Raw genomic sequence first — 26277 nt, forward strand, 5'->3', positions numbered from 1 at the left:
GGCAAACTCACTTAACAAATGTTTCGCTTAGTAGTGTAAATTTTGGGCTCAATGGTGATCTTAACAGAGCCCTGTACTTATGATCCAAAGTACTCAGGTGTCCCCTGAGGACACAGAGAAACCTCCAGGTGGCCTCAACGAGCCTCTAAAAGGATGCAAATGACCAGCTGTCTGCAAGGAGTATAAATCCTTCCATTCCCCACTCTCCAGTCAGAACTGAAGATGCTTCTTGGATGAGAAGGGAAACAGTTTCAAAGAAAAACCAGAAAGTCCAGTTGCCTCCTGAAAAAACATCTTTGGGGCGTCCAGATTCACAGTTCCAATGCTCTCTCCCTCTCTCTCTCTCTGTCTCTCTCTCTCTCTCCCTCCCTCCCTCCCTCAATCTCTCTCTCTCTCACACACACACACACTCATATGATTGCATTTTGATGCTTGGCAACCGGCCCACATTTATAGCTGCTTACATGACTGCAATTGGTGACAATTATTGCAGATTTCCAGCCTGGGGGGTGGGGGTGGGGAGATGCTCATTGTGGACAATTGGAGACTGCCGAAAGTTGATGATGAGACGGGCAGCTATATAAATGTTTTAAATGAATAAGGAGCACAGCATTCCCTTTAAGACCACTGCCCAAAAAAATGTCATAAAACGTGCCCCGACTTACGACCATCATTACGTACGATGGAAATTCTGGGGCTCCGTTACATTCCTAAGCCCAGGACCGTGTGTACTTTCAGCACAATGTCCGATACAAGGAAGAAACTGACCAGCCTCTATTTTGCAGAGGGGGTGGGAAACTGATTGCCTGCCCTGGAAATCATGATTAAGAGCCAGTACAAGATGCATTAAGAAAACATTAAGGAAACTAAGATGGCATCCGGCCCTCTCAATTCCTGGCAAATAGATGGGGAAGAAAGGGAGGTAGTGACAGATTTTATTTTCCTGGGCTCCAAGATCACCGCAGATGGGGACTGCAGCCAAGAAATTGAAAGAGGCTTGCTCCTGGGGAGGAAAGCTATGGTAAAACTAGAAGCATGCTAAAAAGCAGAGACATCACCCTGCTAACAAAAGTGCATCTAGTCAAGGCTGTGGTTTTCCCAGTTGCAATGGATGGCTGTGAAGGTTGGACCATAAGGAAGGCTGAGCGCCAAAGAATGGAGGCCTTTGAACTCTGGTGCTGGAGAAGACTCCTGCGAGTCCCTTGGACTGCAAGGCCATCCAACCAGTCAGTCCTAGAGGAGATCCACCCTGACTGTTCTTTAGAAGGCCAGATCCTGAAGGTGAAACTCAAAGACTTTGGCCACTTAGGAAGGAGAAGGAAGGACTCCCTGGAGAAGAGCCTCATGCTGGGAAAGATGGAGGGCAAAAGAAGAAGGGGACGACAGAGAATGAGGTGGCTGGAAGCAATTGGCGTGAGCTTAAGTGGAGTCCAGAGGATAGTAGAGGACAGGAAGGCCTGGAGGAACGTTGTCCATGGGGTTGCAATGGGTCAGACATGACTAACAACAACACAAGGCACAATTTTTAATTGCAAAATGTAGTTTTCTCTTGGCTTTTTTTTTATCCATAGGATCAGCTTGTAATGGGGTGCATAAAGTCAAATCAGGATGCCACAGAGACAGAAATGGAGCTTCTTTCTCATCTTGTTCGTGCCAGGGAGAAATAAATGCTCTTGAGGACTTGCGACAACCTATTTCACCCTTTTCTCCCAAGAGAAATTGATGAACACACAACCACACCACCACCTAGTGGACACGTCACCAGTCCTTCCGATTGTCCTGCCAAAAAAATCTAGCAAAAAAAGCAAGAGTCTGCAGTTTTTTTATAATGCGGGTTTTTAAAAGGCCCTCGGCTCCTGGAGGTTACAGATGAAAAATATACCAAGTTTAAAAACAACCGGAGGGTTAAATGATTCCTTTTGGGTGCAGGAGAGGTGCGTCCCAAAACAAACTTCCTTCCCACCCACCGCCGTTCAGGTGTTTTCACCCTGAATTTCCAACCTGCAGACAGATAAAAACTAGGAAGCGGTGACTTCGTTCTGACTTGGCAGCTGAGGCTTTGGGGTGGCAAAGCTATGGTGCGCAGAGCCCTCTCTGCAGGCACACAAGCCGTCGCCCCAAGTGAGCTTTGCCGCACATGCATGCACGCCTCTCACTGGCCGGCTGGTTTTGAGGTCTGTGCCGCGTATGCGCGGGGTTGCAGCGCATGCAGGAGACATGTGCGCATGTGCGGGGAAGCACTGGGGGATGTGGTGCGACATACCGGAAGCCAGTTTTTGTTCCCCGGAGGCTTCAGGGAGGCCTACTAGGCCCAAAATGGGTCACAGGAGAGGACAGCGCCCCCCCCCCCCCGGTCCGTTTTTCTCCTAGGAGGCTTCAGGGAGGCCTACTAGGCCCAAATGGGGCACAGGAGAGGGCAGCGCCCCCCCCCCCATGGTCTGTTTTTGCTCCCCGGAGGCTGCAGGGAAGACTACTAGGCCCAAAACGGGGCACAGGGGAGGGCAGCGTCCCTCCTCCATGGCCCGTTTTTGCTCCTAGGAGGCTGCAGGTAGGCCTACTAGGCCCAAAACGGGGCATGGAGAGGGCAGTGCCCCCCCCTCCACAGCCCATTTTTGCTCCCAGGAGGCTTCAGGGAGGCCTACTAGGCCCAAAATGAGGAGTGGGGAGGTCATGCGCAAGGGGTCATGCACACATGCGCAGGGGGCAGGGCGCACAGGCGTGGTGTCACGCCCGCATTACCTTATGGGCGTGGGGCGGGCGCTGTCATGCCCATGCACGCCTTCGGCACATGACAACAAAAAGGTTAGTCACCACTGCTGTAACGGGTGGGTTACTTTGATGAAACTTTAGGCATTCAGATACCAGGTAGGTGCTTATTGTTTTCAGGTAGGACAAGACGCTCTTCAACGCTTGCAAAAGAGGATGCCAGGGTCCCCTAAAATTCCAGAGTGCAGATAAAGGATGGGGTAAAAATATAATCCCACTGGCCAGGCTTCCTCCTTTTTAGGGGTTCCAGAATTCTTCAGTCATCTTAAATTCATTCTAGGCCAAGCTGTTTGTTGGCTGCTTTTCCTGGTTGCAGTCTGTTGCAGCTGTAGACGCTGCTCCTCCTCCTCCTTCAGATGCAGTCATTTTGGGATGGTTATTTCTCTGGTTGCATATGCCATGCAAAAGGATGCCTGAAAGTGATTTTTTTGGGGGGGGAAAAAGAAGGGGGGTGGTGGAAGGAAAAAGAGAAAGGAGGGAGGGAGGCAGAAGGAAGGAAAGAAGGTGGGTAGGAAAAAAAGATGGGAGAGGAGAGAAGGAAGGAAGGAGATAGAATAAAAGATGGGATGGAGGGAGGAGGAGGAGGAGGTAGAGAGAAGGAAAGAAGATGGATAGGAAAAAAAGATGGGAGGGAGGGAGGGAGGAAGGAAGGAAGGAAGGAAGGAAGGAAGGAAGGAAGAAGAAAGAAAGAAAGAAAGAAAGAAAGAAAGAAAGAAAGAAAGAAAGAAAGAAAGAAAAAAGAAGGGAGGCAGGCAGGCAGGCAGGCAGGCAGGCAAGTGGAAGGATGGAAGGTTGGGGATAGAATAAAAGACGTGATGGAGGGAGGAGGAGGGAAGGAAAGAAGGTGGATAAAGAGAAAGAAGGGAGAGAGGGGGGAGGGAAGAAGAAGGAAAGTGAATAGAGAGAAGGAAAGAAGGTAGATAAAGAGGGAGGGAGGGAGATGGATAGAAAAAAATGATGGGAGAGGAGGAGAGAAAAGAAAGTAGACAAAGAAAGAAGGAAGGATGGAGGGAAGGAAGGAAGATGGATAGGAAAAAAGATGGGAGAGAGGAGAAGAAAAAAAGAAATCAGACAAAGAGAAAGAGAAAGAAGGGAGAGGGAGGGAGGGAGGGAGGAAAGAATGTGGATTATGAGGGGGGGAGAGAGGAAGGAAGGAAGGAAATATACAAACATATTAGCTGTTTCCAACCTCTATTTTTTTCTCTTTGAGAAGCAAAACACACCAGATCACATCTAGAGAGAAGGCAAATCCCCTTACCGGCTGCCACGGACACGTTTAAGGACTCCACCCCAAATTCCAAATCTCTTCCTGGAGAGATGGTCAGCATTCTGTGGCACAGCATCTGTGTCTCTGGAGACAAGCCGTAACCTTCATTTCCTGCACGCATATGTCCAAAGGGGGGGAAAAAATAGCCGTTTAAATCTAGAGTTTCAAAAGGGATTTATTTATTTATTTTTAGCATGGACACCTTTCTTCGATTTGGTTCTGCTTGAGAGCCAGCGGGACGGAGTCCTGCCAATGTGGGGCAGAGAGATCCAGGCTGGGGCCTCTGGGCTGCTCCCTCCTTCTCAAACCCACGTCCGTTGTGGGGCAGTGGGGAAAGTCGGGCAAGGAGATGCGAGACCCACGTTCGAGGCTCCCTTCAGCCACAGAAGTTCACTGGATGCCTTTGAGCCAGTCGGTTTCTACAGGTCTACAGGTATACGCAGTCCTCGACTTACGACATTCATTCAGTGACCATTCAAAGTTACGTTGGTACGTTCCCTCTCTCTCAATTCTTCCCCCTCCCCCCCTTTTTTAGGCAGGTGACATGACTATAAGTTAGACAGGAAAGAAAAAAAAAGTTTCTCAATAAAGGGTGATACGATTAAAAGCTAGAGTAAGGGATAGAAATAAGGGAAATATTAATGTAAAGGATAGGATAGGATAGGATAGGATAGGAAAGAATAGAATAGAATAGAATAGAATAGAATAGAATAGAATAGAATAGAATAGAATAGAATAGAATAGAATAGGAATAGAGTTGGAAGGGACCTTGGAGGTCTTCTAGTCCAATCCCCTGCCTAGGCAGGAAACCCCATACCAGTTCAGACAAATGGCCATTCCAACATCTTCTTAAAGACTTCCAGTGTTGGGGCATTCACAACTTCTGGAGGCAACTTCTGTTCCACTGATTAATTGTTCTAACTGTCAGGAAGTCTCTCCTCAGTTCTAACTTGCTTCTCTCCTTGATTAGTTTCCACCCATTGCTTCTTGTTCTACCCTCAGGTGCCTTGGAGAATAGTTCAACTCCCTCTTCTTTGTGGCAACCCCTGAGATATTGGAAGACTGCTATCCTGTCTCCCCTAGTCCTTCTTTCTATTAAACTAGACATACCCAGTTCCTGCAACCGTTCTTCATATGTTTTAGCCTGCAGTCCCCTCATCATCTTTGTTGCTCTTCTCTGCACTCTTTCTAGAGTTTCCACATCTTTTCTACAACATAGTAACCAAAACTGGATGCAGTATTCCAAGTGTGGCCTTACCAAGGCATTATAAAGTGGCATTAACATTTTGTATACATTTTTATCTTATAAAAAGAAAGTAATAATGAGAAAATGTGGAATAATTGAATAAGGATAGATTGCAACCTAATCTAAATAGGCATTGTTATTACAAATACGTAAGTTGATTGAATGCAATAATTAGGTTGAATCTGATTAGTTTCATTTGGATTGGAATGTGGGGCGCCCAATGTGCCACACTTCACGCATTGATTTGACATTTTCATAAACAAAATAAAAATCTTTTTTTAAAAAAAGTTACGTTGGTACTGAAACCATTTATGACAGTTTTTCTCGTGACCCTTGCAGCAGTTTTCATGGCCACGTGATCGAAATTTGGCTGCTTGGCCACTGACTCATATTTATGACGGTTGCAGTGTCTCTGGGATCACACGAGGAGAAAGTGGCAAGAAGGTGACAAGCAACAGGGAGAAAGCAGAACTATTTAACTCATGTTTTGCATCTGTCTTTACACAAAGGGATAAAACAGTCCAACCTATCAAAAGCAGCACCACAAAAATCAGATTAGGAACACAAATTGAAATAGGGAAGAAAATGGTAAGTGAGCACCTGTCTACCCTAGATGAGTTCAAATCACCAGGACCGGATGGATTACACCCCAGGGTTCTGAAGGAACTAGCAGACGAGATCTCAGAACCACTGAATTATATCTTTCAGAGATCCTGGAACACCGGGGAACTACCAGAGGACTGGAAAAGAGCTGATGTGGTTCCCATCTTCAAAAAAGGGAAAAAATTAGATCCAGGAAACTACAGACCTATCAGCCTGACCTCAATACCAGGAAAGATTCTGGAAAAAATAATCAAGCAACGAATTTGTGAACACCTAGAAGCAAACAAAGTAATAGCCAAAAGCCAACATGGATTTGTCAAAAACAGATCATGCCAGACTAATCTTATTGCATTCTTTGATAATGTGACAAAATTAGTGGACCAGAGGAATGCTGTTGATATAGTTTACTTGGACTTCAGTAAGGCTTTTGATAAGGTAGACCATAACCTACTACCAGATAAAGTAGAAGAATGTGGGTTAGACAGCATCACCACCAGATGGATTCGTAACTGGCTGACCAACCGCACTCAACGGGTAGTCCTCAATGGAACTGCATCTACATGGAGGGAAGTATGCAGTGGAGTACCCCAAGGCTCTGTTTTGGGCCCAGTACTCTTCAACATCTTCATCAATGATTTGGATGAGGGAATAAATGGGGAACTCATCAAATTTGCAGATGACACCAAGCTGGCAGGAATAGCCAACACTCCAGAAGATAGGCTTAAGATACAGAAGGATCTTGACAAACTTGAACATTGGGCACTATCTAATAAAATGAAATTCAATGGTGAAAAGAGTAAGGTTCTACATTTAGGCAACAAAAATGGAATGCACAGGTACAGTATAGGTGGTACCTTGCTCAGTAGTAGTAACTGTGAAAGGGATCTTGGAGTCCTACTGGACAACCATTTAAATATGAGCCAGCCGTGTGCAGCAGCTACCAAAAAAGCCAACACAGTCCTGGGCTGCATCAACAGAGGGATAGAATCAAGATCACGCGAAGTGTTAATACCACTTTATAATGCCTTGGTAAGGCCACACTTGGAATACTGCATTCAGTTCTGGTCGCCACGATGTAAAAAAGATGTGGAGACTCTAGAAAGAGTGCAGAGAAGAGCAACAAAGAGGATTAGGGGACTGGAGACTAAAACATATGAAGAACGGTTGCAGGAACTGGGTATGTCTAGTTTAATGCAAAGAAGGACTAAGGGAGACATGATAGCAGTCTTCCAATATCTCAGGGGCTGCCACAAAGAAGAGGGAGTCAAGCTATTCTCCAAGGCACCTGAGGGTAGAACAAGAAGCAATGGGTGGAAACTAATCAAGGAGAGAAGCAACCTAGAGAGGAGAAACTTCCTGACAGTTAGAACAATTAATCAGTGAAACAGAAGTTGCCTCCAGAAGTTGTGAATGCTCCAACACTGGAAGTCTTTAAGAAGATGTTGGATAGCCATTTGTCTGAAACGGTATAGGATTTCCTGCCTAGGGAGGGGGTTGGACTAGAAGACCTCCAAGGTCCCTTCCAACTACTATTGTATTGTATTGTTATTGTATTGTTGATCCCCTTTTGAGACCTTCCGATAAGCAAAATCAACGGGGAAGCCAGATTCGCTTAACGACCGGTAACTTTACCAACTGCAAAGATTCACTGAATTATAATCGTGGAAAGAACGGTAGTAAAATGGGTCAAAACTCACTGAACAGGTGTCTTACTTAGCAACAGAAATCTTGGGCTCAACTGCGGTCGTAAGTCAAGGACTACAACTCCCTCATTTCTCCCTCTTTTTTTTTTTATAAAAAAAGGGCCTTTTTCAGGCATTCTTTTGCATGCCACGTGCAACCAGACAAATAATCATCACATACATCCTCAACTTATGACCGGTTGCTTAGCAACTGTTCAACCGGCCAACTAATTACAAGCCGGTTTTGAAGTTCTCCTATTGCTCTCCCTCCCTCTCATGGAGGCTTGGCTCGATTTTGGATGCTTGGCAATACGGGGTGCTGAGGTGGGCTGAGAGAGGGGGGGGGACTAGCCCCAAAAAGCACCCACAAATGTCTGTGGATGCGAGTGGGCTTGAACCCAAGTCTCCCCACTTCTGGTCCAACAAATTCACCACTAAACACACTTTTGAAATGACAGTCTCTGGAATCAGAACAGAATGACAGAGTTTGAAGGGACCTTGGAGGTCTTCTAGTCCAACCCCCTTCTCAGGTAGAAGACTGTATACCGTTTCAGACAAGTGGCTCTCCAATCTCTTTTTAAAACCTCCAGTGTTGGGGCAGTCACAACTTCTGGAGGCAAGTTGTTCCACTGATTAATTGTTCTCACTTTCAGAAAATTTCTCCTTAGTTCTAGGTTGCTTCTCTCCCTGATTAGTTTTCCACCCACTGCTTCTTGTCCTGCCTTCAGGTGCTTTGGAGAATAGTTTGACGCCCTCTTCTTTGTGGCAGCCCCTGTGTCAGGCCTGCCTCGCTCAATAGCCAAGAAAGAAAACCCCCAACTCCATTTAATTGGAGAAAAGGTACTTTTACCGGACAGGAAATGAAAACGGAGAAAGTGAAGCAAGATCTGAAGCAAAACAAGCGTGAACTTGTACATATCAAGCATTTACCCCAGGGGTGTCCAAACTCGGCAACTTTAAGACTTGTGGACTTCAATTCCCAGAATTCCCCAGCCAGCAGAGTTGAAGTCCACAAGTCTTAAAGTTGCCAAGTTTGGACACCCCTGATTTACCCAAATCCACCACCCCCCAATTACCCCAACCCAATCTCCAATCTCCAGCTCCCAAAGGTGTCATGTGGGGCGCATCTTCAAATGGCCTCATTCAGTTGGAATGCAGAGACAGTTGGCCTTGACCATACTCAAACACGAGCCATCAGCATGCACAGAAGATGGTGAGACCAAAACTCCCCTCTTGAGATATCTCCACCTGCACTATTCCCCTCCCAAATACCACGAGCCCCCCCCCCAACCTCCCCGTTGCTATGTCAGCCGATAGCAAGCATGCAAGGTAGAGGCTGACACCCTGAGATATCGGAAGACTGCTATCATGTCTCCCCTGGTCCTTCTTTTCATTAAACGAGACCTACCCAGTTCCTGCAACCGTTCTTCATATGTTTTAGTCTCCAGTCCCCTAATCCTCTTTGTTGCTCTTCTCTACACTTTTTCTAGAGTCTCCATAGACGTTCTTTATATGTTTTAGCCTCCAGTTCCCTCATCCTCTTTGTTGCTCTTCTCTGCACTCTTTCTAGAGTCTCCACATCTTTTTTTCAACCAAACTCCTGGTTTATTCTGGATCTACTCCAGTGTTTCACAGACTTACCCACTTTAAAGCGGCATGGACTTCAACTCCCAGAATCCCCCAGCCAGCATGGGAATGGCTGCTTGCGGATTTCTGGGAGTTAAATCCACACATCTTCAAACAACTGAGGCTAGAAAAACTGGCCTCACAAAATGGCTTTCCCTTGAAGGAATCATTTTAAATGATGCTATTTATATAAGACGCTCTGGCTCGCCAGCAGCCAGCTGGCAGCAGAGTCGGACAGTGAGGAGGTTGGGGTGGAACATGGGCCAGTCCTGGAGGCTGGGGAAGGCTCGGACGAGGGCTCTGCGTTGGAGGCAGAGACGGGGCCGAGGCCATCTGGCACTTCTCAGCTGCCTTCGGAGTTAGACAGCAGTGAGGCAGAGGAGCAGCTGGAGCCTGTTCCCAGTGTGCGCATGCGCAGAGCTGACAGAAGAACAGAACAGCTAAGAAATCAGGGTCAAATTGGGAATAAAGCCACAGGTGGACAGTGAATGGCCCCTCCCATAGGGAATAAAAGTAGCAAAAAGAGGAGGGGGCTTTTGCAGGAAACAATTTGTTCGGTCGTTCGGTCCGTCGTTTCAGGAGTGTGAAGATCTGTCCGTGAATTTCAGAGACTCTGTGCCAAAGTCTTTCCTTGCACAGCACCTCGTTTGGAAAATATTTACACGGCAGCTTTCCAAGCTAGATAAGGTCTGTGGTCATAAATATTCCTTTGAAAGGCTGTTTCCCAGGCCTTTGCTGAATGTGAATGAGAGGAATTCACATTCGTTTAATATAAGGGGTTTTGTCGGGACCAGGAATCTGCTTCGTGCTTTTTGGGGAAGCCTGGGTCAGAACCTAAAATATAGGAAAGAATTGCAGAGGTTTTTTTCCCCACACAAATGCCGAACCATCCTGGCAGACACTGAAGCCAGGAATTCTCTTCCTTTCCTCGATCACTTCAGCAGAGTTACTGGGCCAACATGACAAGTGAAAGTTTAATTAGAGCTTTCGATTGATTAGCAATTAAATTACCACCCAGAGAAACAAGAGCAGATGCTCCAGTTCAGACCTCTGCCTTCGGCTCTCAGCTGAGAGGAAGAATTGCTTTTAAGAATTAGATGACTAAGAGATGCAGGTAGAAGAGATGTTGAAAAAGAAAGTGCTAAACCAAAGGTGTCAAACTCAAGGCTTGGATCCGGCTGGCAGGGTACTTAGATCTGGCCCGCGGGGGGGCCTGGAAGCGGCAAAGGACCAGAGAAAGAGAAGGAGAGAAGGAAAAGGAAGGAGAGAAAGAGAAGGAGAAGAGGGGGGGGGAGAAGAGAAGAATTGAAACATATACCTCTACGCTGTTTCCCATTCATCCAGGATTCAGCGTCTAATTAGTGTCTTTTTTTAAGTTTCACCTTACAGTCTGACTACGATAAAAAACACGATCGGATTTCTGATCTGTCTCACAATCTTCCTCCTAGCCTGCTGGTGTCAAATGCTTCAACGGGAACAACCTTTCCTTTGACTTACTGCTGGAAAACAGCCTTCCCCAGATCCATTGGAACTGGCCAAAAAAGAATTTCCCACGCCAGAGGGGGTGGCGAGGATGGTCTCCCCTTGTGTCCTGTCACACAAGGGGAGACCATCCTCGCTACACACAAACAAGTCTACTCCATGGGGAAAAAAATACCTACCGAGGAGCAGTACAGTGGGTCCAGTCCAGCGAAAGTTTGAGCAAGTGACTACTGGAATGTCTTCCGAAATCTTTCCATGGCCAACCGTCCCGAGAATTTCCCAGCCTTTTTCGGATTTTGTCTTGGGGGGAGGGGGGGAGGGGGGGAGAGAGAAAAAAAGTCACTCAAGTTTCAGACCTGTGCCACATTTTGCTTTCTATTCACAAAGCTCAATTCTTTTGTTTCCTGGAAGGAATAGGGGGGAAATGATCTTGGTTGGGTTTTTGGTTAAGTTGCTATGCATGCTGCCTTATTAAAAAAAATAGCCATTAATCTAGGAAACCAATAAATGAATAAAAGAGAAGAGAGGAGAAAACAGAAGAGAAGAGAGAAGAGAAGAGAAAATAGAATAGAGAAGAGGATAAAATAGAATAGAAGAAAAGAGAAGAGAACATAGAATAGAATAGAGAAGAGAAGAGAAAACAGAATAGAATAGAATAGAATAGAATAGAAGAAAAGAGAGGAGAAAATAGAAGATAAAAGGATAAAACAGAATAGAATAGAGAAGAGAAAATAGAATATAATAGAAAAGAGAAGAGGATAGAATAGAATAGAATAGAATAGAATAGAATGGAATGGAATGGAATAGAGAAGAGAAGAGAAAATAGAATAGAATAGAAGATAAAATGAAGAGAAGAGAAAATAGAATAGAATAGAATAGAATAGAATAGAATAGAATAGAATAGAATAGAATAGAATAGAATAGAATAGAATTTATGCCTGGAGAAAAACTGAGATTTTGAGAGCCAGTTAAAAAACAAATCAAAGGGATTGGCACCATGGTTTCTTGTCTATGTGTGTGAGTTGGGGGAGGGGGAAAGAGAGACAAAAAGAAAAAGGGATGGAGAAAGAGGGGGAGGGAGAAAGGGGAGAGAAAGAAATAGAGAGGGAGAGGAAGAAAGGGGGAAGAGAGAAAGAAAGAGGGGGGGATGGAGAATGGGAGTGAAAGACAGAGAGGAATGAAAGAGAGGGAGAAAGAGAGGAAGATAAAGAGAGAAAAAGGGAGGAAGAGAGGAAGAGGGGGAGGCAAGAGAGATACAAAAAGAAAGGAAGAGAGAGAGAGGAAAGGAGAAAGTGAGAGAGGAAGAGAGGGGAAGAGACATACAAAAAGAAAGGGACAGAGAAAGACAAAGAGAGAGAGAGGAAGGGAGAAAGAGAGAGGAAGGGAGAGTGAGCAAGAGACATACAAAAAGGAGAGAGAGAGGGGAAGGAAGGAAGGGAGAGAGAAAGAGAGTGGGGGGAAGGGAGATACAAAAAGAAAGGGACAGAGAAAGAAAGAAAGAAAGAAAGAAAGAAAGAAAGAAAGAAAGAAAGAAAGAAAGAAAGAAAGAAAGACAGAAAGACAGAAAGACAGAAAGACAGAGATTACTTCCAATTGTTGCCCAATGCTCCCATCTTATGGCCATTTGTTGTATTAAAAGCAAGTGCTATTCAAACAATCCTTGACTTATGGGCGCAATTGAGCCCCAACATTTTTGTTACTAAATGAAAAATGTGTTACTGCCGATAAACAACTCAAACTGGTTGCGGTTGCGAGTTATTAGGGGCGGGAAGGTTTTACCTTTAGAAGTTCTGGAACATCATCAGTGCTAAATACATCGAAAACTTCCATGACGCCCGAGCTGGCTTTGCTAACAACCGGCGTCAGGGAGCAGCTGCAAATAGAAAAGCTACAGTTTAGAAAAAGACTCCTCGAAAAGGATGGCAAAACTTCACAACTACCGTATTTTTTGGAGTATAAGACGCCCCAAAGTATAAGACACACCTAGCTTTTGGGGAGGAAAACAAGGGGGGAAAATCTGCCTCCGCCTCCCAGTAATTTGCCTCCTTTGCAAATTGCGCCCCATTTTGTGCCTGTTCCGGGCTGCGTGCATCGGAATGGGCGGGAAATGGGGCACACGGAAGCCGAAAACAGGGCACACAAAGGCCAAAAATAAAATGGGGAGGCTGAAAATGGGGTGCACGGAGGCGCCAATAGGCAGTGGCAATCCCTGCAGCCTGAAACAGCTGATGGTCGGGAGGCCGATCCAACTGATCATCAGCTGTTTGTGCTAATCAGGTTGGTTAATCTGGTTGGTTACAGGTTCAGTGAGAGAAATGGGAGACCTCACAGCAGCTGCAAGGCATGAGAGCCACATTACACACACACACACACACACACACACAAACACACACACACCAAATTGTTTGATTGCATTCTTCTTTCCAGTGGTAGATTATTACTGGAGATGGAGGCTCCTTTGCTGACTCTCAGAGCTAGCTATACTCCCAAACTGGCTTACGATCGTTAATATAGCGCCCACCCATCAAGGTCACAGGTCATAAAACAGGTCAGTCGTGGGACAAACCCAATTTTGCAACCTTTTTAGCAGTGGGTCAGTAAGTGAACAAGGAGGTCACAAAGCAAGCCACCATGGCCGTTGACCGCACCCGTGGGTTGGCTATGGGTACACATTTTGCTGAAAACAGGAAGCGAATGCGAGTTTTTGGCAAAGCCGTCGTAAAATGTGACTATGAGATACTGCAAAGTTATAAATGCAACTTCAAATCCAGGTTGTAAGTAGCCTCCCACACACACACACACACACCCCAGATAGGTCTGTCAGAACTTCGAACGGCAACTAAAATAGCTGGTCCTAAGTTGAGGACTACCGGCATTTGAAGGGCAATCGCCAGATAATGAAGTCAGGCTGAACTTTGGGGCAGCCGTCTTGAATCTGGTGTCCTCAGAAGGCTAATCGAGTACAGAAATTCTATGCGGGGATCTTTATTCATCCAGTTATTTATGTATTTACTATTATTTTATCCCACCTTTTATTACTTTTGTAAGGCTTTCGAATTCAGCTCAGAATCTGATAATTCCAATGAAACTCTGAAGACGAGGCTACTGATCATCAGTTTTTATTTTTTGCAGAAAGCACCAAAAACCGCTTGGCAGCATTTTTTGTCTCCCACCTTAACAGAGCAGGCATAGAGAGAGGGAGGGAAAAAAAAACAGATGCGAGCCTCACCGTCCGGTGAAAAAAACTTTTTGTCAAACTCCTTATAGCAGGAATGTCCAAACTTGGGAACTTTAAGACGTGTGGACTTCAACTCCCAGAATTCCCCAGCCAGCCATGCTGGTCTTCTAGTCCAACCTTTTGTTTAAAAAAGGAGAAATCCTACATCGTTTGGCCCAATAATGTTTGAAGAGCAAAGGATCCTAGCTGAAAATGAATAATTGCTTAGATTTGACATGAACAGTTCCTCACGACATTTGTCTATTTTATTGATAACCCTGTCTTTATTAATACAATACAATACAATAGTAGAGTTGGAAGGGACCTTGGAGGTCTTCTAGTCCAATCCCCTGCCTAGGCAGGAAACCCTATACCAGGGGTGTCCAAACTTGGGAACTTTAAGACTTGTGGACTTCAACTCCCAGAATTCCCCAGCCAGCATAGCTGGCTAGGGAATTCTGGGAGTTGAAGTCCACAAGTCTTAAAGTTCCCAAGTTTGGACACCCCTGCCTTATAGTCTTCTTACACAGCTTGCACAGATCATCATAGTGTTAGGAACATTATTTCATGTTACACAAACCTCATGGTTTTTCTCAGCGCACTGAAAACAAGGGACCTTAGAAGAGGAAAGAAATGCGTTTTCGGGCACATAAAACGGAGCTTTGTTAGGGAATGCTGAACGCACATTTCATGTTGCAAGCATGGTTATTTTGCAGAATCCACTTGTTACTTTGCTAGGCTAAGCTTGGCAATTCGCCTATAAGTTTTACCTATGAAGTTGGCACCTTAGATTACAATGGAGCTTCTCTCAACGGCAATTTAACAAAAGCTGAATTAGGTTACACTCTTGTGTATGCTCTAATCCTTCAGGGGTCCTTTCATTTTTATAGGTAACACAAGGAGACAAACATCCCTAACACGCCTTCTTCCTCCTATTTTTCCCCACAACAACAACCCTGTGAGGTGAATTGGACTGAGAGAGAATGACTAGCCGAAGTCAGCTTTCATACCTAAGGCAGGACTAGAACTCACCGTCTCCTCGTGATTGGGCCGAAGATACCTAGCTGGCTTTCATACCCAAGGCAAGACTAGAATTCACCATTGCCTAGTGATTGGCCCAGTCACCCAGCTGGCTTTCATGGCTAGGATGGGACTAGAATTCACCATCTCCTAGTGAATGGCCCAGTCACCTAGCTGGTTTTCATGCCTAAGGTGAGACTAGAATTCACCATCGCCTAGTGATTGGCCCAAAGTCACCCAGCTGGCTTTCATGGCTAGGATGGGACTAGAATTCACCATCTCCTAGTGAATGGCCCAAAGTCACCTAGCTGGTTTTCATGCCTAAGGTGAGACTAGAATTCACCATCGCCTAGTGATTGGCCCAAAGTCACCCAGCTGGCTTTCATGGCTGAGATGGGACTAGAATTCACCATCTCCTAGTGAATGGCCCAAAGTCACCTAGCTGGTTTTCATGCCTAAGGCAAAACTAGAACTCACCATCTCCTAAAGATTGGCTCAAAGTCACCCAGCTGGCTTTCATGGCTGAGATGGGACTAGAACTCACCAGCTCATGGTGATTGGCCCAAAGTCACCCAGCTGGCTTTCATAGCTAAGGCAGGACTAGAACTCACAGTCTCCTAGTGATTGGCTCAAAGTCACCCAGCTGGCTTTCATGACTAAAGCAAGACTATAATTCACCATCTCCTAGTGATTGGCCTAAAGTCACCTAGCTGGGTTTCATGGCTAAGATGGGACGAGAGCCACAATCTCCTGGTTTCCAGGCCAGCATCTTAACCATTTCACTGAACCGATTCTCTTTTGTTCAACCTTTTGTTGAATATTGTTCAACCAATATTGCTTTTCCCAGCCCGAAAAAGACGGTCTCACCTGTTCCTTTCACTCATCACAATCCCGTCAACCCCAAGGAAGTGCGCCGTCCGCAGGACCGCCCCCAAATTCATGGGATCGTGTATCCCCTCCAAAACCAGCCAGATGCACTGCGACCCCTTGCCAACCGGTGCTCGGTGGAGTGGCCCTTCCTGCCATGCCAGGGGGCGAAGAGGGGAGGCTTCCAAGCACACCCCCTGATGAACGCCCCCTTTACAAAGGGCATCCAAGACCTTCCTGGGCACCCTCTTCACCGGGATCCCATGTTCCTCGGCGTACTGGGCAAATTTTTCTGCCCCAGGAGGTGTCTTGCCTTGGCTCGCTTTGAGGAAGAACTGGAAAAACGTTCGCTTGGACCGCCCGAGGGCCAACGAGCAGGGGGCTGTCCCAAACAAGATTTCCGTGCCTTTATTCCTTTCTGGGAGATGAAGACTTCTCTGCATCGTTTTATACTTGGAGACAAAATCGTCATTTCTCAGGTTCTGGAATTCTTCCTTAGTGGTGGACGGCACAGCTTTGGGGCGGAATTTTGGGAAAGGTTTATTCTGAACAACATCAGCCTGGCGCTCATTTTTCCCACGGGGACGTGGCGCGGAGTTGAACCGGTGAGTTTCCTCAAGTTTCGACGTTTCCAAGGAATGACCAGGCGGCAAAGCTGAGATATCTTTGTGGCTGACTTCCTTAAGAGGCTGATCTTCCAACAGTGGCGGTTTCTTCCACGCGGAGAAGTAGCGGATGTTCTTAAAAGGAGTGGTGAGGCAAACGACAAAGGGCAACTTGGCCGCTTTTCGGAAGGCGGCGTGAAAGGCGTGGAGAGGGTCCATTCTACTTCTACTTCTTCATGAGTAAACCTTAAGAAACGAAGTGGATTATTATATGCGACGCTACAGGATAATTCTGCTGTTTTGCAATATGATCTCAATTATGGTCAATGTCAGAGTATGAATGTTCATAGACTGGAATAGACATAGCAACAGGTCAGCCAATAGGGAGTGTTTGAGAACTGAAACATAGTATTTGTTTGTATAAGAGACAGTTTGGAGTCTGGAGTGGCTTAGACTTTCTGAACTGTATTTAAGAGCTGGTTTGGCCTCTTTGGTACAATAGATACCGTATTTTTCAGAGTATAAGACACACCTTTTTCTCCCCAAAAAGAGTGTGAAAATCTGGGTGTGTCTTATACACTGAATACAGCATTTTTGGCCTCCCGAAACCCCCCTCCCTTTGCAAAAATGGACGTGCAGAGGGTTTGGGAGGCTTGCAAATTGCCCCTGGAGGCTGGGGAGAGCAAAAATGAGCAAAGAATAGGCCGTATTTGCTCATTTTTGCTCCTCCCAACCCCCCGGAGGACTCTACAAGCCTCCCAAGGCTCTGCATACCACCCCCACCCCTTTTTTGTGTGTGTGCAAAAAATGAGGCATGCAGAGTGTAAAAACCTTTTTTTTAAAAATGTATCTCTTCAAAATCATGGCGCGTCTTATACTGCGGTGTGTCTTATACTCCGAAAAATATGGTAAGCCTCTGTATCTCTCTACTCTGTAACGACTTGCTTCTATGAATATTGTTTCTGATTCTGTATGCTGACTTCTGCTGTATGGTATTGTATATAAAGAAGCTTCTTATGTAATTGAATCCTGTAGAAGTTCATTTACTTGTGTCGGATGGGCTGCACAAACTCTTGACAGTTATCTATTTGGCAACTTCAAATTTCGATTAAGAAATGCTCAGGTCTTACATATTGGTAAACGTAATCAGAATGCCAAGTATAAGCTAAGTCCGTGATGGCGAACCTAGGAAACATGTGCCACAGGTTGCACACGCAGCCGTATTTGACGGCATGGCAGCCCTCAGATCTGGCGCGCACCAGCTGTTTTTTGCCTTCTGGAGGGGCAGAGGAGGCCATTTTCGCCCTCCCTAGGCTTCAGGAGAGCTTCCGGAGACTGGGGAGGGAAAAAAATTCCCCGCGCATTGGGCGCACGCATGCGCAGGTGGGTGGGGCACACACGCGCAATAGCGAGGTGCGCACAATTTTGACACGCCTTTAGAAAAAGGTTAGCCATCACCGGGTCAAGAGAATAGAAGCAAAGATTAAGGAATCATTAGAGAAAGATGATCAATGAAATAGACAAGACTTAAGGATAGTTAAAGCATATGTAATGTTAAAGTATGGCAAGAGGTGATAAAAATGTATTAAATATATTTATAAAACTATAACATCCTCACAGTGTGTAGATTAGAGCAGTTGCAGGAACTGGGTATGTCTAGTTTAAGAGAAAGAAGGACTAGGGGAGACATGATAGCAGTCTTCCAATATCTCAGGGGTTGCCACAAAGAAGAGGGAGTCAAACTATTCTCCAAGGCACCTGAGGGCAGAACAAGAAGCAATGGGTGGAAACTAATCAAGGAGAGAAGCAACTTAGAACTGAGGAGAAACTGTTCTCCTTTATCACAGATAAAAACTCCTGACAGTGAGAACAATTAATCAGTGGAACAGAAGTTGCCTGCAGAAGTTGTGAATGCAACACTGGAAGTCTTTAAGAAGATGTTGGATAGCCATTTGTCTGAAACGGTATAGGGTTTCCTGCCTAGGCAGGGGTTGGACTAGAAGACCCCCGAGGTCCCTTCCAACTCTGCTATTGTATTGTATTGCATTGCTAATTTTTAGTTAAAGTTATAAAGGAGCATGTATGTATGTAAAAAGGGAAGAAAAACAAAAAAAATAACTTGCATGTACATATGACGTATACTGATACTGAAGTGTTGTAAAGATGAAAATTGTGATATAAAACGAAGAAAATTACTCAACAAAAATATTTTTTTTTAAAAAAGGGAAGATGTGAAAAAGGCAGGCACGCACACGCGCGCGCACACACACACACACACAATCCTCCTCCCATCCTGGCCAACATAAAACTCTTAAGCCAAAATATTTTCCCTATTAAATTGCCATCGCTTCCCCATTACACGAGGACATCAGCTCAAACTTGTGTGCATACAAAGCATAGCCAGGAGTGCCAAAGCCTATGCTTCCCAGCCTATGGGGATGATGTATCCTGGAGTCTGAGCCATATAGAGGGCGTCTGGCTGCATGGGCTTCAGTCATAGGGGAAAGTTTCAAGAGGCACCCAAAAGGGTTTTGGGGGGAAGGAAGAATGAAATATGGTTTATACCAGCATTTTTCGATCACGGCCCCTTTAAGACGCATGGACTTCAACTCCCAGAATGCCAAGCCAGCATAGACTCTATGACCGACAACGTAGATACTGCCCTATGCACATTTTTTTTCTGGCATTTTCCCCCTTTTTTCTTTTGCGAAGTCCTAAATATGCGTTCACCGTTTACCTGCTTTTTTTTCCAATCCAGAAATTCAGGGGGTTTCGGCGCCACGTGGGTTGAATTAACTTCCGGGTTCAGGAAGGAACGCCTTTCCGGATCATAGAGTTCTCTCACGGAGATCATAGAGCGGCGACCGGAAAAAAAAGGACTTTGTTCTTTGGTGCCCTCTGTTGGCGGGGGATTAAGCCGTCTGGATGTTCAACCGGCTGGGTCTTTGTAGAAGCTCAAAGTGGCTGGGGATGATGGGGACCGTAGTGGTAGCCGCGGGAACGTAGTCGGTTGGCTGGAAAGGCTAGGTCGAGAGAGAATTGTGTGGGTGACTTTTGTACATGACTGTGGAAAGGTAGTCCTCGACCTACGACCACAATTGAGTCCCAAATTTCTGTTAATAAGCGAGACAGTTCTTAAGCGAGGTTTGTCCCACTTTACAATCTTTCTTGCCACAGTTGTGAAGTGAATCACTGCAGTGGTTAAGAAACTGGACAGTCACTTGTTTGAGATTGTATAGGTTCTCCTGCAATAGCAGGGGGCTGGACTAGAAGACCTCCAAGGTCCCTTTCAGATTCTATTCTATGTTTTCAAGAAGAGACTAGACAGTCACTTGTCTGAAATGGTATAGGTTCTCCTGCTTGAGCAGGGGGCTGGACTAGAAGACCTCCAAGGTCCCTTCCAGCTCTGTTCTATTCTATTCCTACTCCATTCTGTTCTGTTCTGTTCTGTTCTCGGTTGTTAAGTCCATCTAGCTTCCTCATTAACTTGGTTTGTCAGAAGGTCGCAAAAGAGATCATATCACCCCTGGACACTGCGACGGTCATCAATGTGAGTCAGTTGTCAAGCGTCCAAATTTGGATCATGTGTGACTATGGCATCGTTGCAACAGTTGTAAGTGTGAAAAATGATCCAAAGTCACTTTTTTCACTGGCGTTGTAACTTCAGCCCCTAAACAAATTGTTGTAAATTGAGGACTACCTGTATGTGTTGATGGTGAAGAGCAAGGAAATTAATTTTAGGATTAGAGCAGGGCGTGTCCAAACTTGGGAACTTTAAGACTTGTGGACTTCAACGCAGCCAGCCATGCAATTCTGAGAGTTGAAGTCCACAAGTTTTAAAGTTCCCAAGTTTGGACACCTCTGGATTAGAGGAACCGTATAAAACGTTTTCCCATTTTTGGGGGAAAAACAGGCCGAAAAAAGCTTCAAAAATGAGCCAAAAAAAGCCTCAAAAACGGGCTGAAAAAAGTCTTGAAAATGGCCCCAAAGAAGGCCTGAAAAAGGGAGCGTGCAGAGCCCAAAAAATGACCACTGGGTGGGCGGGCTTTGGCAATATTCAGTCTATAAGACGCACAGACATTTTCACCCCCTTTTGGGAGACACAAAATGTGTCTTATAGTCCGAAAAATACGGTACTTACATATTTATAAAATGTGGGGGGGGGGAGCTCACTTCTGTGATATACAGTAGGTACAAATGACGAGGCTCAAATTATCCTACTTTGGACACTTCATCCAAAGGCCCAGAGAAGATGCTGGTAAAGATGGAAGGAGAGAGAAATGGATGAGCAATTTTCATACCGTAGGAAGAATCGTAAGACACGCATGCTCCTCTCTTTATTTTCATGCCCCCAGAGAAGGCAAAAAAAAAACCCCACCCTCATCCATAGAAGTTGAAGAAGCTTCTTGGATGAGAAGCGAAACATCCTAAAAAAAAAAAAAACCGCAGAAAGTCCAGTTGCTTCTTGGGGGGAAAAAATGCACCTTTGGGGACATAGAAGCTAAAGCAATCCCTGCCTCCCAGCCAGAAAGGCCTCAAGTAACCTCTGATTAGAAGACTGAGACAGCCTGGATTGACGGGATTAAGGATTAAGTCAGAAAACACAAAGCCACACAGAATTTCCTTTCCCCAAGGCTCGTCTTGACCCCGACCACTAGCCAGGAAACCAAATAGGGACCATTACAATACAGAATCAGATAACCGATGAACCAAGTTGGAAGGGACCTTATAGGTCATCTAGTCCAACCCCCTGCCTAGCAGGAGAGCCGGCCTCCCTACGCCATTTCTGACAGATGGCAGTCCAGTCTCTTCTTGAAAGCTTTCACTGATGAAGCTCCCACAACTTCTGAAGGCAACTTCTGTTCCATGGGTTGATTGTTGTCACCGTCAGAAAATTCCTCCTTATTTTTCTCCTTGATCAGTTTCCATCCATTTTCAGGTGCTTTGGAAAATAGCTTGACCCCTTCCTCTCTGTGACAGCCCCTCAAACATTGGAACATTGCTATTATGTCTCCCCTGGCCTTTCTAATCTAATCATCTAATCTCAAATAGTTGGGGAAGAAATGGAGGTAGTGACAGATTTTATTTTCCTGGGCTCCAAGATCACTGCAGATGGGGACTGCAGCCAAGAAATCAAAAGACGCTTGCTCCTGGGGAGGAAAGCTATGGCAAAGCTAGACAGCATACTAAAAAGCAAAGATATCACCCTGCCAACCAAAGTGCGTCTAGTCAAGACTATGGTTTTCCCAGTTGCAATGGATGGCTGTGAAGGTTGGACCACAAGGAAGGCTGAGGGCCAAAGAATGGAGGCCTTTGAACTCTGGTGCTGGAGAAGACTCCTGCGAGTCCCTTGGACTGCAAGGCCATCCAACTGGTCAGTCCTAGAGGAGATCAACCCTGATTGCTCTTTAGAAGGCCAGATCCTGAAGAGGAAACTCAAAGACTTTGGCCACCTAGGAAGGAGAAGGAAGAAAGACTCCCTGGAGAAGAGCTGGGAAAGACAGAGGGCAAAAGAAGAAGAAGGGGACGGCAGAGAATGAGGCGGCTGGATGGAGTCACGGAAGCAGTCAGTGTGAGCTTAAATGGACTCCAGAGGATGGTAGAGGACAGGAAGGTCTGGAGGAACGTTGTCCATGGGGTCACGATAGGTCGGACACAGCTTCGCAACTAACAACACTCTCTTCTCATTTCATCTACTCAAATAACCCCACAAGACATCTCAATCTCAAAAATCCAAATGGGTATGTAGGAAGTTAAAACCCACCCCTCTCCTAGAAAAATGAAATATCTTGGGAAATATTGAAAAGGGAGAATATTCCCTGGATCAGAAATGGAGGAACATGTCTTTAGGCAGGAAACAGACTCACTCTTAATAGCCCCCACCTTTGTCAATGGGACATTAAAGGGCCTCAGCCAGTCTATTCTACGTAACAACGATCTTCCCCTTCAGCTCCAAGGTGATGCGATTAAGGCATGATAGCATTAGCCCTTTACCCATCTCACCACAGGGCACCTGGGAAGAAGCACTGCTCAACCAAGCTTGGGACTCAAAAGACACACAATTTACAAAGTTAGCTAAGCCCCTGAGAGTCTTGACAACCAATCAGAATACAGTTCTTACACAGGAACAGGACACAGAGAAGTGGGGCCGAACAGAGAGTATGAAAAAACTCAGGAACTCTCAGCCACGCCCTTCTTCTTTTCCTCCCAACATCTGGAAGATGTGATGATCCCCCTTTCCAGTTCAGGAGCTCAAGCCATGGGATCCTGTCCACCATTAAACCATCTTTCCAAGCAGCCTCCATGTTTCCGGGGTCTTTTTTCCCCACTTGGAACTGAACCCAGAAGGACGTTTCTTTCCAACAGGTATAAACTATAAAAATCACTCAACCTCCCATGCCAGGCTGGCAGCTGCTCCAGAACCGATGCGAAGTCACTTTGCTTCTGATTACTAAATAAATGGAGACTTTCTTTTCTGCCTCCTGCCTCCAAATTCATTTGGCTCCGGCGTCTTTCTCCCGGCTTAAAACCAGACCAGATTTTTCTGGGCGATACTTCCAACCTTCGCAGCATCCCCATGGCCACGTGATCAAAATTCAGACGCTTCGGCCACTGACTCATGTTTATGACGGTTCCAGCGTCCTGGAGTCGCGCGATCCCCTTCCGACGAGCAAAGTCGATGGGGAAACCAGGTTCACTTAGCAACCCGGGTGACTAACTGAACAACTGCAATGATTCACTTAACAACAGTGGGCAAGAGAGGTCGTAAAAGGGGGCAAAATGCATTGAACTGTCTCGCTTAGCGACAGAAATGTTGGGCTCAATAGTGGTCATAAGTTGAGGACTACCCATGCTAAATGAAATGCCCTCTTTCGGTGGTATTAAGGTGAGCAACTAGCACCTTAACTTGAAGGCTTCCCCCCCTCCCCATCCTCAGCAGTGGTGGGATTCATTTTTTTTTACTACTGGTTCTGGGGGTGGGGCTTGGTGGGCATGGCCAGATTGTCATGTGACTGAGTGGGTGTGGCCAATTTAGCAGTCCATTAAACAATGCGCCCTTTTCTATTCTTCTTAATACTGCATGAAGTTTTTGTTCTAGGCTTTTTTTTTTTACAAAGGGGGAGAGGTTGCCAATGCCTGGGGACTTCTGGGAATTTCTCCTGTGTTAGAGGCACCAGAATAACCAAGATGATATAAGGTCTCCTGCTGGGGGTTGGATTAGATGACCTCTGAGGTCCCCTCCAGCCCCGGATTGCTGTGCTGTTTAAAAGCATTCTCTGAAGCTGCATCTAGTGCCAGGGTTTGTGGTCCCTCCTTCCTCTCCTTTTTCTTTGCCTCCCTCCCTCTATCTATCCATCCATCCATGTCTCATTCACTTTCCCTCCCCTTCCCTCTTTCTTTCGCCCTTCCCTTCCCTACCTTTCTCTTTCTTTCTCCCCTCCCTCTTTCTTGCTTTCTTTCTCCCTTTTCTCCCTTTGTTTTTCTTTCTTGCTTTCTCCAGCCCCACCTGATGTAGTTTTACCTCACAGGGTTGTTGTGGAGAAAAGTAGAGCGGGGAGACCGATACGTATGCTGGGAAAAACATGGGTCATAAATTAAATATTTCCTATTTTGTTTGGTGGGGGGAGGTTGGGGGAAGGGGTTTCATCCTAATTCCTGCAGCGTTTAATTTTTAACAAATCTTCAGCAGCAGAAGTTTTAAATCATTAACTGCATCGTACTCGGTCCTAAGTCCAGTGTGATGCTTTGGGGGGGAAAAATCCCCCTGAATTTGCCAAAGGGAGGTGTTTTCGACGCTAAAAGAGAAGCAGGGAAGCGTGGCGGCGGAGATTAAATTAGGAAAGCTTGTTCCAAGGTTGGCCTTGGCTAGGAATTCTCCATTCACCTTAGGCAACCCACCTGGGTGTTTTCAGCTTCAGCTCTGCCCTGAATGCAGCCTGAAAAATAAAAACAAAACTGGCCCATTTTGGCTGAATTTACGGGCGCCAGTGAGCCTTATTTCTGGGTAAACATGTGGCAGGATGAGCCATTTAAGCCTTTCACAAAATATTAACTCCACGTCTGTTCGCTTTGTCAAAGTGTTTGTTCATTTCATGCCAGTGAAAACAAAAAACAAGGAATCTCCTTCCCGCGTTGGTATTTCACAACTCAAAAGGAGGAAATGAATTGCAACTTTGCCTCCAGATGGAATGATGGGGCTGGTATTAAAATATGCCTCTGTTGGTGTGTGTTGTGGGTTTCTATCAGTGATGGGTTGCCAATTTTGTTACTACCGGTTCGGGCGCACTCCAGGGATAAATTGCTGCCAGCATTACTGCCGGTTCAGTGCACGCACAATTTTGCCAAGATGCTGAGTTCCAATCTTGCTTTAGGCATGAAAACTGACTGGCTGACTTTGGACCAATCACCAGGAGACACTGACTTCTAATCCCGCTTTAGGCATGAAAACTGATTGGCTGACTTTGGACCAATCACCAGGAGACGCTGAGTTCTAATCCTGCTTTAGCCATGCAAACTCATGGGCCAATCACCAGGAGTAACTGACCTCTAATCCCGCTTTAGGCATGAAAACCTATTGGCTGACATTGGGCCAATCACCAGGAAACGCTGAGTTCTAATCCCGCTTTAGGCATGAAAACTGATTGGCTGACTTTGGGCCAATCACCAGGAGACACTGAGTTCTAATCCTGCCTTAGGCATGAAAACCAATTGGCTGATTTTGGGCCAATCACCAGGAGATGCCAGTCACTCTCTCTTAGTCCAACCCATCTCACAGGGTTGTTGTTGAAGTCCACAAGCTGGCTAAGGGATTCTGGGAGTTGAAGTTCCAAAGTCCACATGCTGGCTGGGGAATTCTGGGAGTTGAAGTCTAAAACTCCACATGCTGGCTGGGGAATTCAGGGGTTGAAGTCCACAAGTCCACATGCTGGCGGTCACTAAACAAGCTGTTGTAAGTCGAGGACTACCTGTGTATTCAATTAAAAGGCTACAAGTATTTGAAGCTGCAATCACGACCCGCCTCTGCTGTAAGTGAATATGGAAATTGCTTCTAATCTGGCTGGTTTTCATTCTCATTTAATGGGGTATTAAGGCAACTCCTCAGAGCCCAGAAGACGGAAAATATCCTATTTTAACGGTTTGGGGGCGACCACCTAAGACAATGATTGCCAACCTTTTTGTCATCACATGCCGAAAGTGCGTGTATGTGACAGCGCATGCGCACTCATAATGCAATGTCCCCCTGTGTGCCCTGCCCCCCACTGCATGCACCCTGCTCCCTCTCACTCATTTCTTGCTTCCAGATTGGGGCAGGCTTTCCAGGCCCAAAATGGGGCGCGTGGGGCTTGTGTGCAGCCCCCCGCACCCCATTTTTAGTCTGGAAGGCCGCCTGCACCAACCTGGAAGCCAAAATGAGACACAGGGGAGCCACCGCCACCCTGTGCCCCACTTTGGGCCTGGAAGGCCTCCTGAAACAATCTGGAAGCCAAAACTTGGCACAGGGGGGCCACCGCCAACCCGTGCCCCGTTTTAGGCCTGGAAGGCCTCCTGCATCAACCTGGAAACCAAAAGGGGGCGCGGGGGGCCCACCCCCACCCTGTGCCCCGTTTTGGGCCTGGAAGGCCTTCTGCACCAACCTGGAAGCCAAAACAGGATGTGGGGGCGCTGCATGGGGCCCCAAAAATGCAACAAGAGCACCTCATGCGCATGCACTCTGCACATGCACGTGTGTGTGTCCTGCATGCGCCCTACCCACCCCGCGCATGTGCATCTGAGACCCAAAGACCAGCTGACCAGCGGGAGGCGTGCGCACATGCACGGTGGAGGACTCCACGTGCCACTTGCGGCCCATGCACCATAGGTTCTCCATCATGGACCTAGGAAGAAAAAGCCGGGGC

The 26277-nt window shown here is 46.2% G+C and overlaps 1 protein-coding gene across 1 annotated transcript; it reads right to left on the reverse strand.

Moving 5' to 3' along the window:
* Positions 1 to 648: 648 nt before the first annotated feature.
* On the reverse strand, positions 649 to 19252 carry MRM1 (mitochondrial rRNA methyltransferase 1). The gene is made up of 6 exons (XM_081945471.1): positions 19119 to 19252; positions 15777 to 16627; positions 12452 to 12545; positions 10852 to 10972; positions 4025 to 4144; positions 649 to 3179 (listed from the first exon to the last, which is right to left on the reverse strand). The coding sequence occupies exons 2-6, from the start codon at positions 16598 to 16600 to the stop codon at positions 3043 to 3045; spliced, it is 1296 nt and encodes a 431-aa protein (XP_081801597.1). The 5' UTR covers positions 16601 to 16627; positions 19119 to 19252; the 3' UTR covers positions 649 to 3042.
* Positions 19253 to 26277: the final 7025 nt, after the last annotated feature.

This window comes from Natrix helvetica (genome assembly GCF_964273705.1).
Source record: "Natrix helvetica genome assembly, chromosome: 2".
Taxonomy (NCBI): Eukaryota; Metazoa; Chordata; class Lepidosauria; order Squamata; family Natricidae; genus Natrix; species Natrix helvetica.